Source organism: Chlorocebus sabaeus, chromosome 6 (assembly GCF_047675955.1).
Source record: "Chlorocebus sabaeus isolate Y175 chromosome 6, mChlSab1.0.hap1, whole genome shotgun sequence".
In the NCBI taxonomy this organism is placed as follows: domain Eukaryota; kingdom Metazoa; phylum Chordata; class Mammalia; order Primates; family Cercopithecidae; genus Chlorocebus; species Chlorocebus sabaeus.
Window position 1 is genome coordinate 17,571,590 of NC_132909.1, and position 24,189 is coordinate 17,595,778.

The following is a 24,189-nucleotide window of genomic DNA, read 5'->3' on the forward strand; positions in this document are numbered from 1 at the left end:
CTATTGGGGTCTTTCCCTCCTTGGCCTCCACCTCTCCTCTCTGTCCCTTCATCACTTTCTCCCCGAGAGCTCTTCTCTACCCTCTCCGGGTCTCTCTGTATCTTTCTGCATCTCCGTCTCAGTCTCTGTCATTTCCCCAGCTGTTGCTGTGCCTGGGCCTCTTCGTGCCCATTTTCGGTTGCCCCTTCTCCCTTGTGTTTCTTCCTTTCCTTCTCGCTCTGTCTCTGTCCCTCTTTCTCTCCACGTCCCTGTCTCTCTGCCGGATTCCCAGGGTCTCATCCTCTCTTCCTTCACTTGCTCGTCCCCTTCACGATCCCTGGGTCTCAACCTCTCTCCTCTCCCTTTCTCAGGAAATCCGTGTCTCTGTGCCTCTCTGTCATTGCCCCTGGATCTTCCTGCTATCCCCAGGTTAGGACTACAGACCCTCCAAAATGCCCCTTCTGTAAGTCAACCCATCGGGAAAAGGCTGCAGTCTGAATTCTGTACTAGCCCCGCAAGATAGTCCCTGTGTTTCCAAGGCTTAAATACGCATAAAGTGCCTCACGCCTGTAGTCCCAGCACTTTGGGAGACCGAAGCATGGTGGATCACTTGAGGTCAGGAGTTCGAGACCAGCCTGGTCAACATGGCGAAACCCTGTCACTACTAATACAAAAATTAGCTGGGCGTGGTGGCACATGCCTGTCATCCCAGCTATTCAGGAGCCTGAGGTACAAGAATCGCTTGAGCTTGAGAGGTGGAGGATGAAGTGGGCTGAGATTGCGCCACTGCACTCCAGCCTGGGCGACAGAGTCAGACTCTGTCTCAAAGAAAAAAAAAAAAAGCGGCCAGGCGCAGTGGCTCACGCCTGTAATCCCAGCATTTTGGGAGGCTAAGGCGGGCAGATAACCTGAGGTCGGGAGTTCAAGACCTGCCTGGCCAACATGGTGAAACCCCACCTCTACTAAAAATACAAAGATTAGCTGGGCATGGTGGCAGGTGCCTATAATCCCAGCTACTTGGGAGGCTGAGGCAGGAGAATTGCTTGAACCCAGGAGGTGGAGGTTGCAGTGAGCATATCAACCTGGGTGACAGAGTGAGACTCTATCTTAAAAAAAAGCATAAATAATTTGGTAGTCACACCTATCTTGATCTTGTCCCCTTCTTGCTTAAGGACATGACCCTAGGGTGAGGCCTTGCAAAGAGGGCCAAACCAGTCCTTCAGCTGGGCTGGGGACCTTCCCAAGAGACATCCTGTTCTCCCAGGAAGGCAGCCCAGACTGGCTGCCTGGTTTCAGGTGTGGGGAGTGGATAGGGGGTGGCTTGGGCTGGGACTCCTGGGTCTGAGGGGCAGGTGGGAGAGGCAGTTCCCATAAGATCCACGACTCCTGCCAAGGTCTGCAGTTGGGAAGAATTTATTATTACTAAGTGGCCCTGACAGATCATGGAGAAGGGGGTGACACTGACAGATCATGGAGGAGGGGGTGACAGGGGAGCTGCTACAATCAGCTCCCCTGGAGGCAGTGATTAAGGGCTGATTACCCACTGGGGTGAGGGGAGCCTGGGAAAGGCAGCAGGGGGGGATTAGGTTAGGAGATGGGGCAGTTTAGAGGGAAGAAGAGTGGGACAGCCCCGGGGGAGTCCAAGGAGGCCTGGCCTGGAGAAGAGTGAGATTACCCCCCACTCCCCACCGAGGGAAGATGACTAAGGAAGCCCCCAGAAGGGCTGAAGGGAGAATGTCCCAGGGAAGTGAACTGAGACACTGGAGCTGGGTCCACAGCAGGCAGGGGCAGCCCGGCAGGAGTAGGGGTGTCATGGCTTCTCCAGCTGGACATCTCCTATGTTGAGGCTGCCCACATCCTGGTAGGTGCCCTGGAGGCCCCGGGAGATGTCCTCATACATGGAGCAGTCGTCCAGGTTCAGGCCCTGGGGTGGAAACAAGGCAGCGAACATCAGCACCCTGACACCTGGGGTCCCTGTCCCCAGCCACCCCCAGAGGGAACGCCCCCACCCCTAACACAACTGCCCCACCCCGTTGCCACCCTTCACTCACTTCATAAAGGTTTTCATCTTCATATTCATCCCCGGCATCCAACCCGAGCTTCTCATTCTGCCATCGTTTCTGTGGGGGTGTGTGGGGTGGGTGCCTCAGTGAGCGGGGGGAGATGAATATCTTTCAGACCCTCCTAGATGCCAGGAAGTGCTTTTCCAGAAAGGGTAAGAGATGTCCCCAAGGCCACATACTGGTAGCAGTTCTCTGTGAGTCTACAACCAGTGTCCTTCCTTCCTTCCTTCCTTCCTTCCTTCCTTCCTTCCTTCCTTCCTTCCTTCCTTCCTTCTTTCCTTCCTTCCTCTTTCTTTCTCTCTCTCTTTTCTTTCCTCTTTCTCCCTTCCCTTCTCCTTCCCTTCCCTTTCCTTTCTCTTCCTTCCTTTCCTTCCTTCCCTCCCTCCCTCCCTCCCTCCCTCCCTCCCTTCCTTCCTTCCTTCCTTCCTTCCTTCCTTCCTTCCTTCCTTCCTTCCTTCCTTCCTTCCTTTCCTCCCTCCATCCCTTCCTCCCTCTCTCTTTCTCTCTTTCTTTCTTCTCCCTCAGCTGCCCAGGCTGGAGTGGTGTGGCAACATCATATTTCACTGCAGCCTTGAACTTCTAGGTTCAAGTGATCCTCCCACCTCAGCCTCCTGAGTAGCTGGGACTAGAGGTTAGCCATGCCTGGCTAACTTTTTTTTAAGACTTTTTTTTTTTTTTTGATAGAGATAGGGTCTTGCTGTGTTGCCCAGACTGGTCTCAAACTTGTGGCCTCAAGTGATCCTCTTGCCTCGGCCTCCCAAGTTAGCGTCTTCTTGACTCTCCACTCCCTTACTATTTTCCATGAATAATAACAGTAACAGTCACACTTTCTGTGGGGGCTGAGGAGAGGCCGGTATAGATCACAGATTCTGGGAGGACCCCCAGGCCCCACCTTCCCTGGTCTTGGCTATACCTGGAGGGTAACCACACTCCGGGGTGAGGGCAGGAGGAGAGTGAGGACACTCTTAGGGGGAAGAATGAGACTCTTTTTGCAGGGAGGTGGACGTGAGGACAGCCCAGAAGGGGAACTAAATTGAAGACACCCCCTGGGTCCAGCGCCAGTTCAGGTCCCTTCTTTATATTCATTCATTTAACTTCCGTAGCCCCTATGTGGTGGGTGCTTTCATTCTCCCAAGTTTTGGATGGGAACCTCAGGCTCTAGAGGGCTACCTGGGCATCGGGGGGTCCCTCAGTCCAGGCCCTTGCCCGGTTGACTCGGGGGTCCGAGGAGGCTCACCCTGAACAGCAGCAGCGTCCCAGGCACCACCGCGCAAAACAGGAGGATGATCCCCTCGGCTGTGATGATTCGGTTCTTGGTGCCCTCCCCCATGTCCAGGAAGGGCCTGGGGGGCGGATCTGCAAGGGGGTGGTGTGGCTCAAAGCCCTGGCACCTCCTGTTCTCCCTAGCCTCCTGGACCCGCCACCCCCTGCAAGGCCCCAGACCCCTCAGACCCCCGACTCTGCAGAGGAGAACTTCAGTCCCTCTGTCCAAGCCGGTTTGAAACCCACAATGAAGGTACTGGCTCTATCCCCACTTCAAAGAGAAACCGAGTGTCCCCAGTGGGAAAGTGGGAATAGGGGCCAGGGCTGGGCCACTCACGGCGCACACGGAGGTAGGTGCCGCAGGACTGCTGGTGTGGCTTATTGCCCTCCTGGACCCGGCACAGGTATATGCCCCCGTGGCTCTTGTTCACGTTCTGGATGGTCAGCGTCCCATTGTAGCCCTGGCCCTCGCCCACGAACTGAGGGGGCCACGTGTAGTTGCCATGGAGGATGCGCCACCAGGTGACATTGGCGTTGCTGCCATTGTGCAGGCATTGGAAGTGGGCCTCTTCCCCCAGGCTCACCATCAATGATGTTGGGCCCCCATCTACCCACAGGGCCTGGCACCCAGGGCCTGTGGAGAGGCAGGGTGGGTGGGTCAGGGACTAGGGATGGCGACACATGCCTCCAGCCGTGGCCCCTGCAGCTCCAGCACTCCTGGGAAGAGGGTGAGGACATGCCTGGGTGAGGAGGGGAGGAGGGTGAGGACTCTCCTGGGTGGGGAGGGGAGGAGGGTGAGGACTCTCCTGGGTGGCGGGAGAGGAGGGTGAGGACTCTTCTGGGTGCGGAGGGGAGGAGGGTGAGGACTCTCCTGGGTGGGGGGAGAGGAGGGTGAGGACTCTCCTAGGTGGGGAGGGGAGGAGGGTGAGGACTCTCCTGGGTGGGGAGGGGAGGAGGGTGAGGACTCTCCTGGGTGGGGAGGGGAGGAGGGTGAGGACTATTCTGGGTGGGGAGGGGAGGAGGGTGAGGACTATTCTGGGTGGGGAGGGGAGGAGGGTGAGAACTCTCTTGGGTGGGGAGGGAGAGGGACAGCCCTTGACAGGGGCTGATGCATCCTGGGGAGAGGGGGATGCGGGAAAGTGAAGAGGCCCCTGGGGAGGGAGAGAGGACAGAACTGGTTGGGGTGGGTGAGGACATCCTGGGGGAGGAGAATGAGACTCCCTGGGATGGTGAGACCCCTGGGAGGCCCTTCTCACCTCTGCAGCGCCATCTCTTGCCCTCTTCCCACATACCCACTTTGTGCTCTGGGCCCTGTGAACTCTCTGGATTTTGGATGTTTGTTCAAGGCACTGGAGGACCGCTGTCCAGACAGCTCCTTCCAGAAGCAGTGCAGGCATCCCCTCCTCCCGCAGCCTTCCCAGTCTATTTTTGCACCCCAGCCTCAGCCAGGCCCTGCACCTGGCACTTTTTCTTGTGTAATCATTCACAGAACCCTAGAAGTAGGTTATCTCCTTAGCCCCATTTTACAGGAGGGATGGCTGAGGCCCTGGGAGGGCTGGCGGTTTGCCAGCATCACCAGACAGTCAGGAGTGGCACTGGGTTCAAACTCATGGCTCCCTGGCCTCTCCCTGCCTGGGCTGAGGAGCCAGTCTGTGGCCTGCCCTGGCCTGTGACCCTGTGCCTGGCCCTCATTCTCTGTAAGTTGTATGTGTCAACCTAGGGGTCAGGGGTGAGTTCAGTTCTTGGGCTGGATTGCTGGTGAGCGAAGGGGTTCAGAGCGGGGTGGAGACTGGGGGTGTCTCTGAGTGAGACCGGGCTGCTCAGGCTGGCTGCAGTGTGCAATCTGGGCTCCTCTGGGAAGTCCCAGCTCTCAGCCAGGCCTCCCACATGGCTGGCCCCCTCTTCTGGAGGTAGGCGGAGGAGGGAAGTGAGGAAGAGAGAAGGAGGAAGAGGTGGGGAGAGGGGCCGAGCACCCTCATCATCATGGGCTTAAGACTCAGACGTGAACTCCAATCCTTGCTCCCAGTGTCCGCTTGGGTGGGGAAACTTTTTCTCTGAACTCCTGGGTTAGCGTGGCCACAGCCCCTGCCAGCTGTCCTTGAGTGGGTGAGGAGGAGTCTATGAGACATCTGTTCCCCCAGTGCTCAGAAGGGATTCCCAACACAGAGAGGCACCTGAGGTTTAAGGCAGATAAAGCTTTTTCTCCCCTTGACAGACATTGAATGCTACTACCCTCAAGTCCCCTTCCTGCCCCCAGCCCTGGTGCTCAGTCAAGAGCAACTTTAGTTCCTTATTTTGGCCTGTGGGGAGCAGGAGGTGGGGGAGGTGACTCTTGCTCCTGCCTGCCTCCGTGAGGCTGTGGACGCCCCTTCTCCTTCACTGGGCTCTCTCCAGCCCCACATTGGCCCAGCTTGGCACAGATACGATTTATATAGGCATCTTCCCTGGCTCCCCTACCCTCTGCCTCCTCTTCCCCTTTCCCTGAGCCCCCTTCCCTCTGCCTGGGCCCTCTCTGCAGCCTCCACATCTTCCCCCGCCTCCCACCAGTTCCTGCCCTTTGGCCACATACCCAGGTAGGCAGCAGACAGCAGGAAGAAGAGGAAGATGGTGGCAGGCAGAGCTTGGAGGACTCCTGGACCCCCAGGCATCTTCTCTCAGTGGGTTGGTTAGTTTGAGTTGCAGCAGTCCCGGGGTACCAGATCCCTACCCCAAACCCCACCCTACTTCCTGCCCAGCCCCCCGGAGATGGGCTCCAGTGGCCCTCGCTGCTGGGCCCTTTGCTTGTTGGGCCTGGGGACAGCCCCTGCCGGGTAGGCTTCAGGCTGTGAGTGGAGAGGAACTGCTCCCTGCACCTGTGGTGGCCACAATTCCCCTGAGAGGTGGCTGCTTGGGTGGGGGAAGAGGCTGGTTCAAGGGCTGGCTCGTCACTGCTGAGCCTTTGGAAGGAAGCCTAGGGAACCTGAGTCCTGGGCATGTGCCGTGGGCAGGTGATGGTTCTGAGCTTGACCTCTGCCCCTGCCTGGACTTGGGGAAACCTTGTCCCTTCCCTGACCCCATTTCCTTGCTTCTTGATTAGAAACAAGGACTTAAAGGGGTTGTTGCATGCACAGAAATGGCCCATAGTAGGCGCTCAGTAAATGTTAGTCACTATAAATGCTCATGAAGAATAAATAAGGCAGGCTGACCTGTGGCTGAGTACCCGTGTGACTAGGTGGGCACTTTGATCCTTTGAACCTTGACATTTTTCATCTGTGAGATGAGGACCAGAATGTCTCCCTGTCTCATTATGTGATATGAGATGGTGTTTCTGGTATTCAAGGAGTTAGAGCCACGATCAGCTCTTTATTGGAATTCTTTGTTAAGAAAACAGGCCAGGTATGGTGGCTCACGCTCAGGCCAGGTATGGTGGCGGGAGGTGGGGAGAGATGTGGAGGCTGCAGAGAGGGCACAGGCAGAGGGAAGGGGGCTCAGGGAAAGGGAAGAGGAGGCAGAGGGTAGGGGAGCCAGGGAAGATGCCTATATAAATCGTATCTGTGCCAAGCTGGGCCAACGTGGGACTGTAGGGAGCCCAGCGAAGGAGAAGGGGCGTCTACAGCCTCACAGAGGCAGGCAGGAGCAAGAGTCACTTTGGGAGGCTGAGGTGGGAGAACCACCTGAAGTCAAGAGTTTGAGACCAGCCTGGCCAACATGGTGAAACCCCATCTCTATTAAAAATACAAAAATTAGCTGGATGTAGCAGCACATGCCTGTTATCCCAGCTACTCAGGAGGCTGAGGCAGGAGAATCAGTTGAACCCAGGAGGTGGAGGTTGCAGTGAGCTGAGATCACACCATTGTACTCTAGCCTGGGTGACAAGAGTGAAACTCCATCTCAAATAATAATAATAATAACATATATTTTTCTTCTTTTTTTTTAGAGAGATGGAATCTTGCTATATTGCCCAGGCTGGTCTTGAACTCCTGTCCTCAAGCAATCCTCCTGCCTCGGCTTCCCAAAGTGCTGGGATTACAGGCGTGTGCCACTGTGCACAGCCAGAAGTTGTTTTATATTGACCTGCCATGACTGGGCAAGGTAGGCCATCCCCCATTTACAGAGGGGGAAACTGAGGCCAGAGAGGGGAGGTTGTTACTTGCTGTTGTCATACAGTCTAAGGGTGGTGAACAGAGATTCAAAGTCGTCTTTGTGTTGCTCCCAGTTTCCTTTGAGCATGTCTGGTAGGAGGGAAATGAGGTCTGAGTGGGGAGGGCGGAGTTGCTGAGATATTTGTGAGCAGTTAGGGGACCCTCACACACACTTACGAGGGATATATAAAATAAATTCATTGCAGGGAGATTTTTGGTAGCAAACATTGAGAAGCAAATGAAAAGTCCATTCATGGGAGAATGGGTGCATACACTGTGGCAAAGTGAGCCAACAGAATGCTACAGAATAGGGGAAGGCGTCATAAGGCTGTCTCAGAAACAGCACAAACATCAGAAAAAATATTGTAGCATGATACAGTTGAGTTGTTTTCAAAAGGCATGCGCTGCTTAGGGACACACGTTTGTAGTAGAGGTGTAGACCCGTGCAGGGGAGTGGCAAACGCCCAGTTCCTGGGAGGGGTTACCTCTGGGGGACGCCAGGGTTGGGTCTGGGGAGGGACACACAGAGAGCTCATCTTGTCTTGGTTTTATTTCCTGTGTTACTTTTTTTTTTTTTTTTTTTTTTTGAGACGGAGTCTTACTCTGTCACCCAGGGTAAAGTGCAGTGGTGTGATCTTGGTTCACCGCAACCTCCGCCTCCCGGGTTCAAGCGATTCTCCTGCCTCAGCCTGAGTAGCTGGGATTACAGGCGGCCACTACCACGCTTGGCTAAATTTTGTAGAGACCGGGTTTCACCATGTTGGGCAGGCTGGTCTCGAACTCCTGACCTCAGGTAATCCATCCACCTCAGCCTCCCAAAGTGCTGGGATTACAGGTGGGAGCCACTGTGGCTGGCCACTTTTTTTTTTTTTTTTTTGAGACAGAGTCTCGCTCTGTTGCCCAGGCTGGAGTGCAATGGCGCAATCTTGGCTCACTGCAAGCTCTGCCTCCCGGGTTCACGCCATTCTCCTGCCTCAGCCTCTCGAGTAGCTGAGACTACAGGCGCCCGCCACCACGCCTGGCTAATTTTTTGTATTTTTAATAGAGACAGGGTTTCACCATGTTAGCCAGGATGGTCTCTATCTCCTGACCTCGCAATCCACCCGCCTCGGCCTCCCAAAGTGCTGGGATTACAGGTGTGAACCACCGCGCCCGGCCTTTTTTTTTTTTTTTTTTTAAGAGATAGGGCCTCTCTCTGTCGCCAAGGCTGGTGTGCAGTGGCACAATCATAACCTTAAACTCCTGGGCTCAAGTGATTCTCTTGCCTCAGCTTCCCAAGTAGCTGGGATTACAGGTGCACACCAACCACCATGCCCGGCTATTTTTTTAATTTTTTTTCTTTTGAGACAGAGTCTCACTGTGTAGCCCAGGCTGGAGTGCGATGGCACAATCTTGGCTTACTGCAACCTCCGCCTCCCGGGTTCAAGCGATTCTCCTGCCTCAGCCTCCTGAGTAGCACATGCCACCACGCTCAGCTGATTTTTGTATTGTTAGCAGAGACGGGGTTTCACTGTGTTAGCCAGGATGGTCTCGATCTCCTGATCTCATGATCCGCTCACCTCGGCCTCCCAAAGTGCTGGGATTACAGGCATGATCCACTGCGCCCGGAGTATTTTTTAAATTTTTTGTAAAGATAGGGTCTGTGTTGCCCAGGTTGGCCTGAAACTCCTAACCTCAAGTGATTCTCCCGGCTTGGCCTCAGAAGTGCTGGGATTACAGGCACTGCACCCTGCCCTGCCCGTGTTACTTAAACTGGGTGGTGCTTCATAGGTTTTTGTTACATTATGAATACTGAATGCTGAATACTTGCATGCCTGAAGTATTTCAGAATTTTTTTTTTTTTTTGAGACAGAGTCTTGCTGTGTTGCCCAGGGTGAAGTGCAGTGGCGGTGCAATCTTGGCTCACTGCAACTTCCGCCTCCTAGGTTCAAGCTGTTCTCCTGCCTCAGCTTCCCAAGTAGCTGGGATTACAGGTGTGCACCACCATGCCCAGCCAATTTTTTTTTTTTTTTTGTATTTTTAATAGACACAGGGTTTCACCATGTTGGCCAGGCTAGTCTTGAACTCTTTTTTTTTTTTTTTTTGAGATGGTGTTTCACTCTTGTCGTCCAGACCGGAGTGTGATGGTGCAATCTCTCTGTGACCTCCGTCTCCTGCATTCAAGCGATTCTCCTGCCTCAGCCTCCGAAGTAGCTGGGATTACAGGCACCTGCCACTACACCCGGCTAATTTTTGTATTTTTTAGTACAGATGGGGTTTCACCATGTTGGACAGGCTGGTCTTGAACTTCTGACCTTAGGTGATCCACCTGCCTTGGCCTCTCCAAGTGTTGGGATTGCAGGTGTGAGCCACCGATCCAGGCCAAAGTCTCGAACTCTTGACCTCAAATGATCTGCCCACCTCAGCTTCCTAGAGTGCAGAATTTTAAAAAGGTGCAATTGCCACCCACGCAGAAGAGCCTGGGCCTCAAGATTCCAGGATTCTTTTACATCTCAGCTCTGCCAACTGACTGATCATCTGAAACTCAGTTTCTTCTCCTGTAACGTGGGTACAACCCCCCCACTTGGTAAGACTGTAAGAATATTCTGCAGTGCATTTGGCACAGTAGCCCTGGGGACCAGGACCCCAGGTGTTCTGCTGGGGTCACTAGACCCTCTGCACTTCAATTCCCCGTTACCACCCCCTCCCAGGAATAAGCCTGGCTCCAGACCTGGAAGCCCTAGGAATTCACCTTCAAGAGCCTTAGGTGGCTGAGCCTTTCTAGGCCCTCGACTGCCCCCCAGTGGCTGGAGCGGTGCGGCTGCGGGATTGCAGGCCTGCTGCGGACACCTCCACCCTGCTACCTACCTGGGATGCGCAGTGCCCGCTGCTGCGCAAATCGGACGCTTGGCATTGAGTTCTCATGTCAATTCTGGGAAATGTTTTCATCCTTAATGGTCAAAAGAGGAAACTAGAGCCCAGAAAGAGGAGTGACTGGCCTGCAGCTACAGTGCAACCCTTTGGGCCTCTTTTCTGAGGCACAGAGCCCTGGAGTGGCTAGGTCCAGGCTGCAGCTGCGTTGCTTGGGTTCAAACGATGGCTGCTGCAGCTGTGGGACATCTGGCAAGCTACCCAGCCTATGGCTTACTTTACCTACCTCCAAAGCACTTTTAGGCACTTACTTCACAGAGTTGCTGAGTGTAAACAACGATGCTTTCAACATTTTTCTTTTTCAGTGGCGTTCTCTCTGCTCACTGCAACTTCCACCTCCCAGATTCAATTGATCCTCCTGCAGTCCCTGTAGCTGGGACTACAGGCGTGCACCACCATACCCAGCTAATTTATTTTTTGTATTTTTTTTTTATTTGGAGACAAGTTTCACTCTTGTTGCCCAGGCTGGGGTGCAATTGCACTATCTCAGCCCAACGCAACCTCCGCCTCCCGGGTTCAAGCGATTCTCCTGCCTCAGCCTCCTGAGTAACTGGGATTACAGGCGCGCACCACCATGCCCAACTAATTTTGTATTTTTAGTAGAGACGGGGTTTCTCCATGTTGTTCAGGCAGTTCTCAAGCTCCCAACCTCAGGCGATCGGCCCGTCGCAGCATCCCAAAGTGCTGGGATTACAGGTGTGAGCCACTGCCTGGCCAATACTTCTTAAACTCTTACGCCTTACATTTGGGGACTGCCAACTGACTGTCCAGCAGCAGAGCTACTCAGAGCCAAAGCTCTCCATGGCATCTTGTCCAGTCTCTCAGGAGTTAGCAGGGTTACACATGAGAGGAAGGCTTAGGGGGGAGTAAGGTGCACAGGGTTACATGGGATTAGGGGCAGAGTTGTGATTTAAACTCAAGTAGTTTGAACTTTAAAACCCAGGCTCGGCCCTTTTCAGGAAATGGGTCAGATCCCAGGAATAATTTGGACAGGGGAATCCTGGGAGATATTGGCCAAACCAGTTTAGTCTTCCCAGCTGGGAGGGACATCTGGTCACAGCGGGCCCTAAGAGGTTCTTTCCTGGCTTGTCCCCCCAGGGGTTGGACAGCTGCCCACTGGGCACCATTTGGATCTGCCAGCCTGACTAGGTGCCCAATCACGGGCGGAGGCCACATCCCACTTGCGTGCAGGACTGCCAAGGTTGGGCAGCCCCCGTGTGGCCGCCCTAGGAACTCAACTGATGCACAGGGATCAGCTTCCACCAGCATCCTACCACTGCCACTCTCAGGGGGCCGGAAGACCGCTGAGATGCAGGGTGAAAGCTCAAGGAACATCCAGCCAGTGCAGGCCCAGGAAAGTTAGTGTGCAGGTAGCGCAGGTCAGTTTGCAGTAGAGGCTCCCTGGTGGTCTGTCCTTTTCCACCTCCCAGGGAAGAACATGAACCCTGGGCTCTCTTGCTTTACTCCAGCGGAAGCCACCTCTGCAGCCCAGGCCCAGCTGAGGTCACAGCTTACACAGCCATCCTTTCGTTTCTCACTTTCTGAGAATTGCAAAGACAGGATGTGGGGGAGTGAGCCACAAAGGCCTCTGAGTCCTTCCTCCAAACCCAGATGGGAACTGTTTGACCTGGGAAGGCCCTACTGGCTGCCGGGTACACAGCCACCCAATCACCCTGCACCCTCTCACCCAAGGGAAGGGAGGAGGCGCCTCTTCCTCATGCCCCTGAAGAACAATCAAAAGACCCAAACCAGACCAGGCGCAGTGGCTCACACCTGTAATCCCAGCACTTTGGGAGGCGGAGGCAGGAGAATCACTTGAACCCGGAAAGTGGAGATTACAGTGAGCTGAGGATGGCATCACTGCACTCCAGCCTGGGCAATAGAGCAAGAGACTCAAAAAAGACACCCAGACCAGGACTACGAATGAGGCAATTTATTAACCCAGCATGGTTTGTTCTAATGCTTCTTGTTGGCAGCTGCCACCTGTGGGAAAAGATGGAAGAATAATAGTCAAGGGGGTCTCTGCTGGGGCACTCTGTAACAGCTACCTACTACCCACCAGAGGTGGGCACCCCGATTTGTGGTTTCAAATGCATCTATGTCATCTAATTCTCACTGTGGGTATTTCCCCATTTCACAGACACGGAAACTGGGTCTCAAGGGAGTGGCTGGGCACAGTGGCTCACACCTTTAATCCCAGCACTCTGGAAGGCTAAGGCAGGTGGATCACCTGAGGTCTAGGGTTCAAGACCAGCCTGACCAATATGGTGAAACCCTCTCTGCTAAAAATATAAAAACTAGCTGGGTGTGGTGGCGTGTGCCTGTAGTCCCAGCTACTCGGGAAGCTGAGACAGAACTGCTTGAACCTGGGTGGCAGAGGTTGCAGTGAGCTGAGATCGCGCCACCGCACTCCAGCCTGGGCGACAGAGCAAGATTCTGTCTCAAAAGAGAAGGGAGTAGCGGAGTGGAGTCCACTGGGAGAGCTTTCTCCTTCTAGGCCACCCCCAACTCCTAGAGAGCTGACAGCTTCCATTCTTTTGTGACACCTGACTGACTAAAATACTCCAAGGCTTGTAGCATGCCTGAGTCAGTGATACAGAATTGAGCTCATGCCAGGCTCTGGGTACTCCTGCTGTACTATACCTCGCTGACTCCTCACTACCATGCTTGAGGCAGCCAAGGGTAGATTTTGGCCGCAGGGAGGCCAAGACAGAGACTGTGGCACCGGGGTGTGGCCACTCTGCCCCAGTGTGTCAGCCAGCCAGGATCTGAATGGAGACCTGGGTTCTGAACCTGCCCCACTATCTCCATCTCTCCCAAGCAGCCCATGTGATGCTCAGTATGCATGAGGACTAAGGGGAAACATCGCAGGCTGACCCAGGGAGGGGGAGTCATCTGCGGGTACAGCTATGCCCAGTGGCACCTCGGCTGGAGTTCCCTCCGAGTTCCTTTTTCTTTTTGTTTTTTTGAGACGGAGTTTTGCTCTTGTTGCCCAGGCTGGGGAGCAATGGCGTGATCTTGGCTCACCGCAACCTCCGCCTCCTGGGTTCAAGCGATTCTTGTGCCTCAGCCTCCCAAGTAGTTGGGATTACAGGCGTGTGCCACTATGCCCGGCTAATTTTGTATTTTTACTAGAGACGGGGTTTCTCCATGTTGGTCAGAATGGTCTTGAACTCCTGACCTCAGATAATTCACCTGCCTCGGCCTCCCAAAGTGCTGGGATTACAGGGGTGAGACACCGCAGCCAGCCTGCCGCCAAGTTTCTAAGCAGCACCAGCAGGAAAGTCAGAACTCTCCTTTCTCCTCCTGTCTTTGGGCAGTGCCCTCCGGAGGAGTCTATCTGACAAAGCATGGGCTTTGGAAACGCTTGGGCAGCGACTAAGGGACCCAACCCCGCCCCAAACGTAAGCCTCACCTGTCCGGCGATTCTGTCCAGATCTCTCTGTCCCTGAGGTGTCAGTTTGCGGCCCCTGTGGGGAGGGAAGGGTCATGCAGGCCCCCGTGAGCACAGGTCCTGTTTTCAGCCCTCTCCCTCCTGGTTGTGAGCCAGGCTTCTCAAGAAGCCACCTGCCGCCAGCCAAGTCCCAGTGAGGGCCCTAGTCAAGTGCATTCTAACGAGCTGGGGGCAGTAGTAGGAGCCCCCCTGGGAGCTGACGGGGTGTCGTTTGTGCAAGCATTAGATCAAAAGCCCCGAAAAATCAATTGGGAAAAGTTAACGAGCAGGCTAATGAAAGCAGACAGTCGCTAAATTACCTTCCTGGAGCCTGGGCTAGTCAGCCAGAGAGGTCTGGGTGAGGCCCCTCGCTGTTCGCTTTTCTGCAGAATCCCCTGCTGCCAGCCTCTGATAGGAGAGGCCTGAGGGGCTGGGCAGACTATGCAGGACCATTCGTTGGGGAAGTGATGACCGGGCCCCAAGGCTGCTCCATCAGTGTAGCCCTCCCCACCCTGCTTACCCATCTTGGTCCTTTTCCACCATTTTCAGCCCCTCCAGGGCTTGGAGGACCCGGCGAGCCACACTCTTGGAGCCTCGGCTGAAGTGGCTGGGCATGACGCCGTTTCTCTGACGTCCCCCATAGATCTTGGTCATGGAGCCAACCCCAGCGCCACCCCGGAGGTACAGGTGCCGCGCTGTGGAAGCTGGGGGTAGTGTGAGAGACAGATCTGAGTTAAGGGTCTTGATCAAGGTCTCAAGTAAACAATTCCTTGTGTATAAACAGCTAATTCTCACTGTTTTATAAGAAGAGAAACTGAAGACACACACTAACACCCAGAAACTGACAGCTCCCTCTCCTCACCCACCCCCCAGCTAGTTCTTCCTTGACAAGCAGCCCTGCACCCTGGGCGGGCACTCCCACCATCTCCAGGACCAACTTCTTTAGTGGTTACTGTCCCAGCAGCACAGCTATTGAATTGAACCTGAGGTTATGTAGGGGTGGAGCCTAGCTGTGATCATCTCCATGGGCCCCAGAGAAGCAGGAGTGAAGGGATCTATGGCCACTCTCTGGGCCACCTCAGTCTGGAGAGCTCAAGATAACAAGGGCAGGGCAGACACTCCGTGCAGTGGATATCCCCAGCTTGGAATGTGTACCAGCCCCTCTGTGGACACAGGGAAAGCTGGCTTGGGCAAGTCCCTGGTCCACCCCAGCCAGCCTCCTTGCCTGCAAAAAAAGCTCTGTAAAATCCAGTTGAGACACCAGCCCCCTCAGAAACGCTTGCAAGCTTCTATTAATTGGAGCACACATCTGCCAGGCCCCGTGCCAAGTGCTTTTCAATCTCTCCACTCCGCTTCACCTGAGGGCCAGGAGGTTACCGTGAGGACTCAACGGGTGTGTCAACTGCTACTCTCTCTCCTTTAAAGATGGAAACCAAGGCGCCAGAGGGTACTCACTGGCTCCATGTCACACAGCTCTGGAGGCACTGCCCTGTCCTGCCACTGTGATGGCACTGGGGCCCACATGCAGGAAGCATCCAGATTTCAGCCATCACATGGTCCTGCCTAGGTCTGGAGCTCAGAGCAGTCTGGTTTGTTCCTGGGACCCAGAGATCAGGCAAGTTGGTCTGAGTCTGCTCAAGTGACTTCTGTCCTCTAGTTCTAAAGATCAAGTGGGGGAAATTGGGGGTGCTTCCATAATTGCCAAGTGCCAGGCAGTATTCTGTGTGGGGTGGGCTGCTCCTGCCCAGAAACGGTTCTTGCACACCGCTTGTTCCCAGCCGCCTCCTGCCCTGAGATCAGGTCCAGATATGGCCAGCCCTCCATATCCACAGACTCAACCAAGGGTGGATCAAAAATATTCAGGGGAAAAACACTACAATTAAAAACAGTGTAACAATTATTTACACGGCATTAGTGCTTTTTATTTCTTTTTTTTTTCTTTTTTGAGACAGAGTCTCGCTCTTTTGCCCAGGCTGGAGTGCTGTGGCGCAATCTCGGCTCACTGCAAGCTCCGCCTCCCGGGTTCACGCCATTCTCCTACCTCAGCCTCCCGAGTAGCTGGGACTACAGGCGCCCGCCACTGCGCCCGGCTAATTTTTTTCTATTTTTTAGTAGAGACGGGGTTTCACCATGGTCTCGATCTCCTGACCTTGTGATCCGCCCGCCTCGGCCTCCCAAAGTGCTGGGATTACAGGCGTGAGCCACCGCGCCCGGCGCTTTTTATTTCTTAAATTAAAAAAAAAAAAAAAAAGGGCCTCATTCTGTCACCCAGGCTGGAGTGTTACGGTGTGATCATAGCTCACTGCAGCCTCGAACTCCTGGGCTTAAGTAATCCTCTTGCCTCAGCCTCCTAAGTAGCTGGGACTACAAGTGTGTGCCATGTCTGGCCTGTATTAATCTGTAAGTAATCTACAGATGATTTAAAATATATGGGACCAGGCCGGGCGCAGTGGCTCATGCCTGTAATCCCAGCACTTTGGGAGGCTGAGGCGGGAGAATCACCTGAGGTCAGGAATTCAAGACCAGCCTGGCCAACATGGTGAAACCCCATCTCTACTGAAATTACAAGAAAATTAGCCAAGTGTGGTGGCATACCCCCTGTAACCCCAGCTACTTGGGAGGCTGAGGCAGGAGAATCACTTGAACCTGAGAGGCAAAGGTTGCAGTTAGCCAAGATCATGCCACTGCACTCCAGCCTGGGCGACAGAGTGAGACTCTGTCTCAGAAGTAAAACATCTACATAGGATATATGCAAATATTATACACTTTTTTTCTTGAGACAGGGCATCATTCTGTCACCCAGGCTGGAGTGCAGTCATAATAGCTCACTGCAGTTTTGACCTCCTGAATAGTCGGGACTACAGGGCCGCCACCATGCGCAGCTAATTTTTGAAGAGACCCGGTTCTGCTATGTTGCTCTGGCTGAACTCCTGGAGTCAAGTGATCTGCCCATCTTGGCCTCCCAAAGTGCTGGGATTACAGGTGTGTGTCACTGTGCCGGCCCCGATATCATTTTTTTGAGATGGAGTCTCGCTCTCTTGCCCAGGCTGGAGTGCAGTGGTGCCATCTTGGCTCACTGCAAGCTCCGCCTCCTGGGTTCACGCCATTCTCCTGCCTCAGCCTCCAGAGTAGCTGGCGCCCGCCACCATGCCTGGCTAATTTTTTTGTATTTTTAGTAGAGACAGGATTTCATCGTATTAGCCAGGATGGTCTCGATCTCCTGAACTCGTGATCCGCCCACCTCAGCCTCCTAAAGTGCTGGGAATATAGGCGTGAACCACCGCACCCGGCCTCCAACCCTGATATTATACCATTTTGTATTAAGAATGAGCATCAGTGGACTTGGGTACTGGGGTTCATCCTGGAACCAAGCCCCAGCTGAGACAGTACAACCATGCTCTGCTGGGGGCCAAGAGCACAGCCCTGCTGCTGTCTCACTATCTCTAGCATCTGCTCACTTTAAAATCCCCACCTCCCTTCCAGGACCTACTCCCTATGCCACTGCCTGGTAGTAAGTGCCCATCGCCAGGACCAATAGACAGATTCACTTGGTATAAGCCACCCCCCACAATCTTTCTGCCACAGAGTGACATCACTGGAAACCTCCACCCTTTCAGACCAGCTCAAATGCCCAGCAGCTGCTGCCATCCCTCTGGGCCCTGTAGTTGGTTGACTGTGCCCTGGGGCTCTGGGTGGAGAGCTGCTCTCCCATTTGAACTACAGTACCCAGGACTGGGGAAAGCAGGATAACTTTTCCTGTTATCTTGCCCCCCCCCCCCCCCTTTTTTTTGGAGACGGAGTCTTGCTCTGTTGCCCAGGCTGGAGTGCAGTGGCATGATCTAGGCTCACTGCAAGTTCCGCCTCCTGGGTTCACATCATTCTCTTGCCTCAGCCTCCTGAGTAGCTGGGACTACAGGTGCCTGCCACCACGGCCGGCTGATTTTTTTTTTTTGTAGTTTTAATAGAGATGGGGTTTCACCATGTTAGCCAGGATGGTCTCCATCTCCTGACCTCATGATCTTCCTGCCTTGGTCTCCCAAAGTGCTGGGATTACAGGCATGAACCACCACACCTGGCCCGTTATCTTGCTTTTTAAGAGTAAGGCACACACTCTTAAACACAGAGATGCCCAAAGAAGCTGTGCACCAGAAATGGGACACTCACCCTCAGTCTTGTTGGGTTGGAACAGCATCCAGAGCTGTCAGACAGGGGCTTGAATACTAATACTGTTCCTCCTCAGGAGGGACACAGGACCCACCCATCCTCCAGGTGGTTTGTGTTGTGGTACTAAAGGAGACACTTTACTTAAAGCTTGAGCATAGTGACTGGCAGAGAATAAGCTCTCATAAAGCCTATTAGGTTTTTTTTTTTTTTTTTGGAGACAGAGTCTGGCTCTGTTGCCCAGGCTGGAGTGCAGTGGTGCGATCTCAGGCTCATTGCAACCTCTGCCTCCGGGGTTCAAGCAATTCTTCTATCTCAGCCTCCCGAGTAGCTGGGGCTACAGGCGCCTAACACCACACCCGGCTAAATTTTGTATTTTTAGCAGAGATGGGCTTTCACCATGTTGTCCAGGAGGGTCTTGATCTCCTGACCTCAAGTGCTCCGCTGGCCTCGGCCTCCCAAAGGCCTATCAGGTTCCTTAATGGAGGCTTAAATTTTTCTTAAGGCTGTATAAAAACCTTTTAGCACGGAGAACCTTGGTCAGATAGTACAAGCTCCTCCCTTGCTATCCCAGTTCATGCTAATTATTTTTTTCTGACCCACTAGAAGGGAGAGGAAGGGTTATTAACTTCACAAATTGGAAAATGTAAGAGTTGAAATGCTGCGTTCTATTAAAACACTGACCTTTTTCCTCAACCCCTAGAGACCCAGATTCCAGCACCACCTTTTGAAGTGGAGCTGCACAAATCCAGGCCACCCTAGCTGGTACTCATGAGGGCCAACTGTGAGCAAGGTGCTGTCACAAATAGGTTCTCCTCCAGTTCCGTCACACTAGAGGCCTTCTGCTCCTCTGCAGTGTGCATTCTTGGGATGGCAACCCACTCCTCTCAGGAACCCCTGTCCAGGAATCACCCCCTACCTGGAACTGTAAAGGAGGTCGCCCCTCTCCATTCTACTGTGAGTTCACGGTCGAGGGAGAGCAGTTGTGTTCCTGCTAGACCAAGAGGGAGGGTCCCTCTGGACTTGAGCATGGGGCAACCACCAAGCACAGCTTCTCAGGAGTCATCACAGCTCAGCAAAGTCCAGACCGTGGTCCCATCCCGACCTACTGAGTCAAACGCAGGGAAGAACTCCCCCAGCACAGTCTAGCTGACCCTTCTCTGCCAGACTTGTAAGAAACCACTTTCCTGACCTTGATTCACCTCCTAACTCACTTCTGCGATGCCTTCCAGATCTCATTATTTCTACTATCACAGCACAAGTGGGTGTCCAGCTCCATGCAGAAGCCAGAGATGGACCAGCCTCCAACCTACAAGAAATATTTTCAGGCATCCCAATTCAGTGGCTGCTCTCAGACGCACACCAGGACACCAAACGTCTCCATCTTCAGCAGGTCCTTCAGAGAATTAAGATAGCAAGAGGCTTGTCCAGCCAGATGTGGGAGCTCATGCCTGTAATCCCAGCACTTTGGGACGCAGAGGCAGGCGGATCACAAGGTCAAGAGATCGAGAGCATCCTGGCCAACATGGTGAAACTCCGCCTCTACTAAAAATACAAAAATTAGTTGGGTGTGGTGGTGGGCGCCTGTAGTCCCGGCTACTTAGGAGGCTGAGGCAGGAGAATTGCTTGAACCTGGGAGGAAGAGGTTGCAGTGAGCCGAGACGGCGCCACTGTACTCTAGTCTGGTGACAGAGCAAGACACTCTCTCTCTCAAAAAAGGCTATCCCAGGGCTACACTGCACCACCCCCTTCATAAAGACCCATGGCGGCCATCCCTTGAACGTCCAGTGAGAGGAAGTCTTTGCGGTTCTTCCTCTACCTTGCCCTGCCCCTACAGCTCTGCTCCATATCCAGACCACCCTCAGGAGGGCCCCATCTTCTGCCATGGGCCTCTTTACCCCCAAACCCCAGGATTAAGACCTGTCTACCTCACACTCATTCCTACAGGTCTATATAATTTGGCCCTGCTCAGCAGGGCCACAGCTTTCACACACTTTAGCCTCAAATCTGAGGGAGCCAGACTCTGTAAGTAGAAAAAAAGGGAATATAGCAGGGAACCTAGTTTTGGACAGAGTCGCCCTGCCAAGCCCTCCCAGGGTAACTTGCAGCAAGTCACTTTGCCTGTCTGCACCTCACCTTCCTCTTTGGTAAAACGGATCACTCCCACGACTAGTATAAGCTGACTGCCAAACTGGGTGGAACATGTTAAACTCTAGAATAGAGGCTGGTAAACTGCCTGTAATCCCAGTGCTTTGGGAGGCTGAGGCGGGAGGACTACTTGAGCTTGGGAGTTCAACATACTGAGACTCCATCTCTACAAATAAAAAAAATTAGCTAGGCATGGTGACTGGTAGGCACCTACAGCCCCAGCTACTTAGGAGGGTGGGGCAGGAGGATCACTTGAGCCCAGGAGGCTGCAGTGAGCTATAACTGTGCCACTGCACTCCAACCTGGGTGACAGGGCTAGACCCTGTCCCTGAAAATATAAAGGGTCGGGTAGGAAATATTTCAGGCTTTGTAGGCTACAGCTTCTGCCACAACAACAATTCTACCTTTGTGTATATAAATACACGGGGGTGGCTATATCCCAACAAAAATATATATGATAAGCCTCTGGTCTACCACACAACCATCCTATGCTGCTAGGACAGCTTGGGCAAGTGAGGTGAAAAAGGGGCCTTTGGGGTACTCCAAGTAACAGAGACTAGTAGGCAGGCAGAAGATGCACATCCTGCCTGAAGTTTCCAGGCAGGGCCACTGTGGGCTGCAATAGACCACAGCAACTCTACCATGACCAGCAGATACAACTATGTTTACTATCCAAGGTCTTAATCCCATCTCTTGTTAATCCCTCCCCAGGTTTAAAAAAAAAAAAAAGTACAAAAGACATATGCAGTCCTACTATGGAGGTATTTGGTATGTGCAGAATGTGTCTTCATCCCAGCAAATGAGAAATGCTATGAGATTATTTTTCCTAATCCTAGATCCAAAGCTGCTATGACCTACTGACCCTTGAGGCCGTGCCAAAGCAAGATGAGGGGACAGGTGGAAGGGATATGTCTCTTCCAGGCCTTGTCACTGCTGTGTGCCCAGGAAAGTCAGCTTCTCTTCATCAGCCCCATTTTCTGTCTGAAAAGAACGGTGGGTAGGTGATATGCCAGCAACCCTACCCACCTCAGCAAGTTCATCTTTCAGTCCTCAGAGACCGTGGCTAAGTTATGCTGGTCCTCTGTGCCCACTCCATTGCCTGAAAGAGTGGGCTGCATGGCCATTTGAGGCACAAGTGTACCACCAATCTACAAAATGCTTCATATTCTGAGGGGCCAAGCAACCTGTACCAAGGCCAACTCTTCAGGGTCACTGAGGACTTCCAAACCCTGCTTCTCACCTACTCCTCCTTCCAAACCCTGCTTCCACCTATCTAGAGACAAGCCGTGGTCAGGATGGAGCCCCCACTTCACAGAGAGGGGTTTAAGATTGCAGAGGTGGAGGCCCCTCAGTGGAGGTCCGCGCTGAAGCTGTCACTTTGACATAACACAGCACTACCACTGCCCACGCTGTTGGGTCCTCCTGAGAGTTAAGATTTAGTGAGTAGTGAAATGTCAAGACACGTGAAAACTAACACTAGTCAAGGACTAGTGTTATTATTGGAAGATCGAAAAGAGACGGGGCTGGCACGAGGTGGCAGGGTGTCCATAAGGTCAGAAATCAAGATTTAAAGCGCAGGGTGTCCATAAGGTCAGAAATCAAGATTTAAAGCGAAGACTGACCCGGCCAGATCTCCAACCATTTAGTTAGCAACAACCTGTTCGAGACATGGAGAAGGCCAACTTGATGATATGAGCAATAGTAAAGATAAATGACTTTTTCCTGAATAACTGCTATGCAACAGACACGTTCTAAACACTCTGCTTTAAATTCACTCAATCCTCGCAATACTCTCTTACTGGTACAATAATTAGTCCCATTTTGGGGATGAGAAAGTGGAGGCACAGGTAGGTTAACCAACTTGCCAGAGGTCACACAGCCAGATGTAAAAGACGGACCCACACCCAGGGAGTCTGACTCCACGTATATAGGAAAGATTAAACCATCTATAAGCAAAATATGAACACTCATCTGTCTCTGGATTTCCCTGAAGCTCAAAGCCACAGGTCCTCCTCTAACAAAGCTCTTAGAATGTAATAGAAACTTGGAGTCATCAAGTTACTGAATGTCATATCACACAAAGCAAGTGACGACCCAACCAAGGGTTTCTCTCCCTCCTGGGGCAGGAAAGAACAGAGGAGACAGGGAAGTATGGTTTCTGCCAGGGGTCACCCAGCTCCCCACTCTCCAGCCAAAGACCCAAGTTCCTCACCAGCTCGTGTGTAGAACCAGTTCTCATCGTAGGGAGCAAGCTCTTTGTGCTTGGCTAGCTTGACGGTGTCCACCCATTCGGGGACTTTCAGCTTCCCGGACCTAAGACCAAAACAGCGAGAAAAAGCACGACTCAGTCATCTCCACAAACTACCCTGTATCTCAAACGCCCTCCCCTCAACACAACTATGGTGTGTCCAGAGTACAAAGAGAGGCTGGAACCGGAACACAAGCCAGGCCTGAAACTGAAATGAGCCACGGAGGCCCCAAACAAGCCTCCCCTGCCAGGACCGGCAAACACTGGGGCCCGACGGGCAGGGCCAAGGCGATAGCCTCCACCCGCTTTGAACCTCAATCCCCAAACTCACTTTTTGAGGAAGGCTGCCAGAGCTCTGACGAACTCCTGCTGGTTCACGTCTTTTACAGTAACTCCAGGCATCTGCGGGAGAAGGTCAAGCATGTGAACACAAGCCTGGCGGAGACGACTGCCAAGGACCCGGACCCGACCCCACCTCACTCCTTTCGCTCCAAGGCATCTTAAACCGGGGTACCCCCGTCACTTCCCACAGCCCCCTCAACGCCGGGCCCCGGCTCCTGCGGGTCCGAAGGAGCTCACCGACGCCCACGGCCGCTCTGGATCGCACTAACAAAGCCCAGCCCCTACGTGTGAGGATCCTGCGCGAACCCACTCTCCAGCCCCGGGACTCCGCACGCCTCACGCACCCCGCCGTTGCCCCCCAGGGCCCACGCTCGGTTCCCGGACGGCGCTGACCGGGCATGTCCGGGCCTGCCGCTCGCACGTGGCCGCGGCTCCAGGGGGCGGGACGGGCCCGCGCCGGGCGCCTCCGGGCCCTCAGGCACGCGCTCTGAGACTGCGGCGTCCGGCCCTGACGCCTCGCACCCGGTCCAACTCGGAGCACCCGCTTACCGTGCGGCCTCCGCGCTGCCAGCCAGGGGAAAGGGAGCGACGGGGTTTCCCGGGCGCACAAGTCGGGCGTCGGATCTCGCGAGAGTTCCGAAAGCTCGCGAGAGCGGGGGTGGTGGGAGTAGAAGCTGAGGCTCCGCCTCTCTCAGGGCGAATGTGGATTCGTCCCAGCCTAGAGGAGAGGGTGTGTAGTGAGAGGTGGAGAGGTAAAGGGGAGGGCCAAGGGGTCGGGCGTGGAGGCCTGGGTTTCCTCCCGCCTTTCCTTCTCCAGGAGTGTAATAGAGAGAGGATAGAGAGCTCCTGTTCGGAGCTGGGGGAACTTGGCTTCGTTTGCGTCGTTCGTGGCTGGAAGGAACAATGGTGGAGAAGACTATGAAGGCGAAAATACGGCGCAGGTTGGGTGGGCCACAGCCAGCGCCCCCAGAGGAACAACCCCTTTTCCGGGTGGAAGTGGCTGTTCCCCGGCCGGAAGTGGGAGTAGTAAGGGCGGAACTGTGACAAGGAACCTAGGGAAAGGGCGAGGAAGAAATGTGGCTGTCATCTTCCATCCTTCACCGCCAGGAGTCGCGAGAGCGGGAGACGGAAGCCCCACCTTTCTCAGGGCGGAAGTTGCTTCAGCACGGCCGAGGCGAGCGAAAGGGGAATGAGGCGCTGGACTGGGGGAGCAGATAAGGGCGGGACAAAGTGGCAGAGGCGGGACCTTAGCAGAAGTTAGTTCAGCTCTGCCTTCTAGTGTCGGAGTCTGTTCGCTCAGCCGTTAGTCTAACTTTGCCAATTTAGATTTACCTGCCCTGCTGCTGACCTGTGTAGCTTTAGGTGGTCCATTTGCCCTCTCGGCTTGCCTCACCATTAAAAAAAAAAAAAAGAGGGAGATCCCCATTTGCCCATTTAAAGTCGCTGCTCTGGTTCATGGCGCATCACATGCTCTAACAAATATTTTTTGAGTGCCTGTTCAGTGCCAGGCACAGGTACATA

At 53.8% G+C, this 24,189-nt stretch overlaps 2 protein-coding genes across 11 annotated transcripts; both read right to left on the minus strand.

The window, feature by feature from the left end:
- Positions 1-1,376: 1,376 nt before the first annotated feature.
- CD79A (CD79a molecule) lies at positions 1,377-6,060 on the minus strand. The gene is made up of 5 exons (XM_007996942.3): positions 5,875-6,060; positions 3,643-3,939; positions 3,280-3,398; positions 2,031-2,099; positions 1,377-1,903 (listed from the first exon to the last, which is right to left on the minus strand). Exons 1-5 carry the CDS (start codon positions 5,951-5,953, stop codon positions 1,790-1,792), a joined length of 678 nt encoding a protein of 225 aa, XP_007995133.1. The 5' UTR covers positions 5,954-6,060; the 3' UTR covers positions 1,377-1,789.
- A 4,685-nt stretch (positions 6,061-10,745) lies between these two features.
- Positions 10,746-23,337, minus strand: RPS19 (ribosomal protein S19). 10 transcript variants are annotated; one of them, XM_073016415.1, is made up of 7 exons: positions 23,218-23,337; positions 22,658-22,728; positions 22,291-22,391; positions 15,225-15,366; positions 14,290-14,473; positions 13,752-13,806; positions 10,746-11,877 (listed from the first exon to the last, which is right to left on the minus strand). In XM_073016415.1, exons 2-7 carry the CDS (start codon positions 22,726-22,728, stop codon positions 11,717-11,719), a joined length of 714 nt encoding a protein of 237 aa, XP_072872516.1. In that variant the 5' UTR covers positions 23,218-23,337; the 3' UTR covers positions 10,746-11,716. The 10 variants fall into 10 exon arrangements, with proteins under 10 accessions (XP_072872516.1, XP_072872514.1, XP_072872513.1 ...); XM_073016413.1 differs by lacking the exon at positions 23,218-23,337 and adding an exon at positions 23,062-23,179; XM_073016412.1 differs by lacking the exon at positions 23,218-23,337 and adding an exon at positions 23,013-23,169.
- Between the last annotated feature and the right edge of the window lie 852 nt (positions 23,338-24,189).

Bases quoted from the DNA above. Each gene is read 5' to 3' on its own strand.
- CD79A (XM_007996942.3), bottom strand. From the start codon at position 5,953: ATGCCTGGGGGTCCAGGAGTCCTCCAAGCTCTGCCTGCCACCATCTTC. The intron at 3,399-3,642 runs GTGAGTGGCCCA...ACCCCCTTGCAG, and splicing joins CACCTACCTCCGTGTGCGCC to ATCCGCCCCCCAGGCCCTTC. The intron at 1,904-2,030 runs GTGAGTGAAGGG...TTTCCACCCCAG, and splicing joins AAGATGAAAACCTTTATGAA to GGCCTGAACCTGGACGACTG.
- RPS19 (XM_073016415.1), bottom strand. From the start codon at position 22,728: ATGCCTGGAGTTACTGTAAAAGACGTGAACCAGCAGGAGTTCGTCAGA. The intron at 15,367-22,290 runs GTGAGGAACTTG...TCTGGGTCCCAG, and splicing joins CTGGTTCTACACACGAGCTG to GAACAAACCAGACTGCTCTG. The intron at 11,878-13,751 runs GTGAGGCTTACG...TGCAATTCTCAG, and splicing joins TGGACAGAATCGCCGGACAG to AAAGTGAGAAACGAAAGGAT.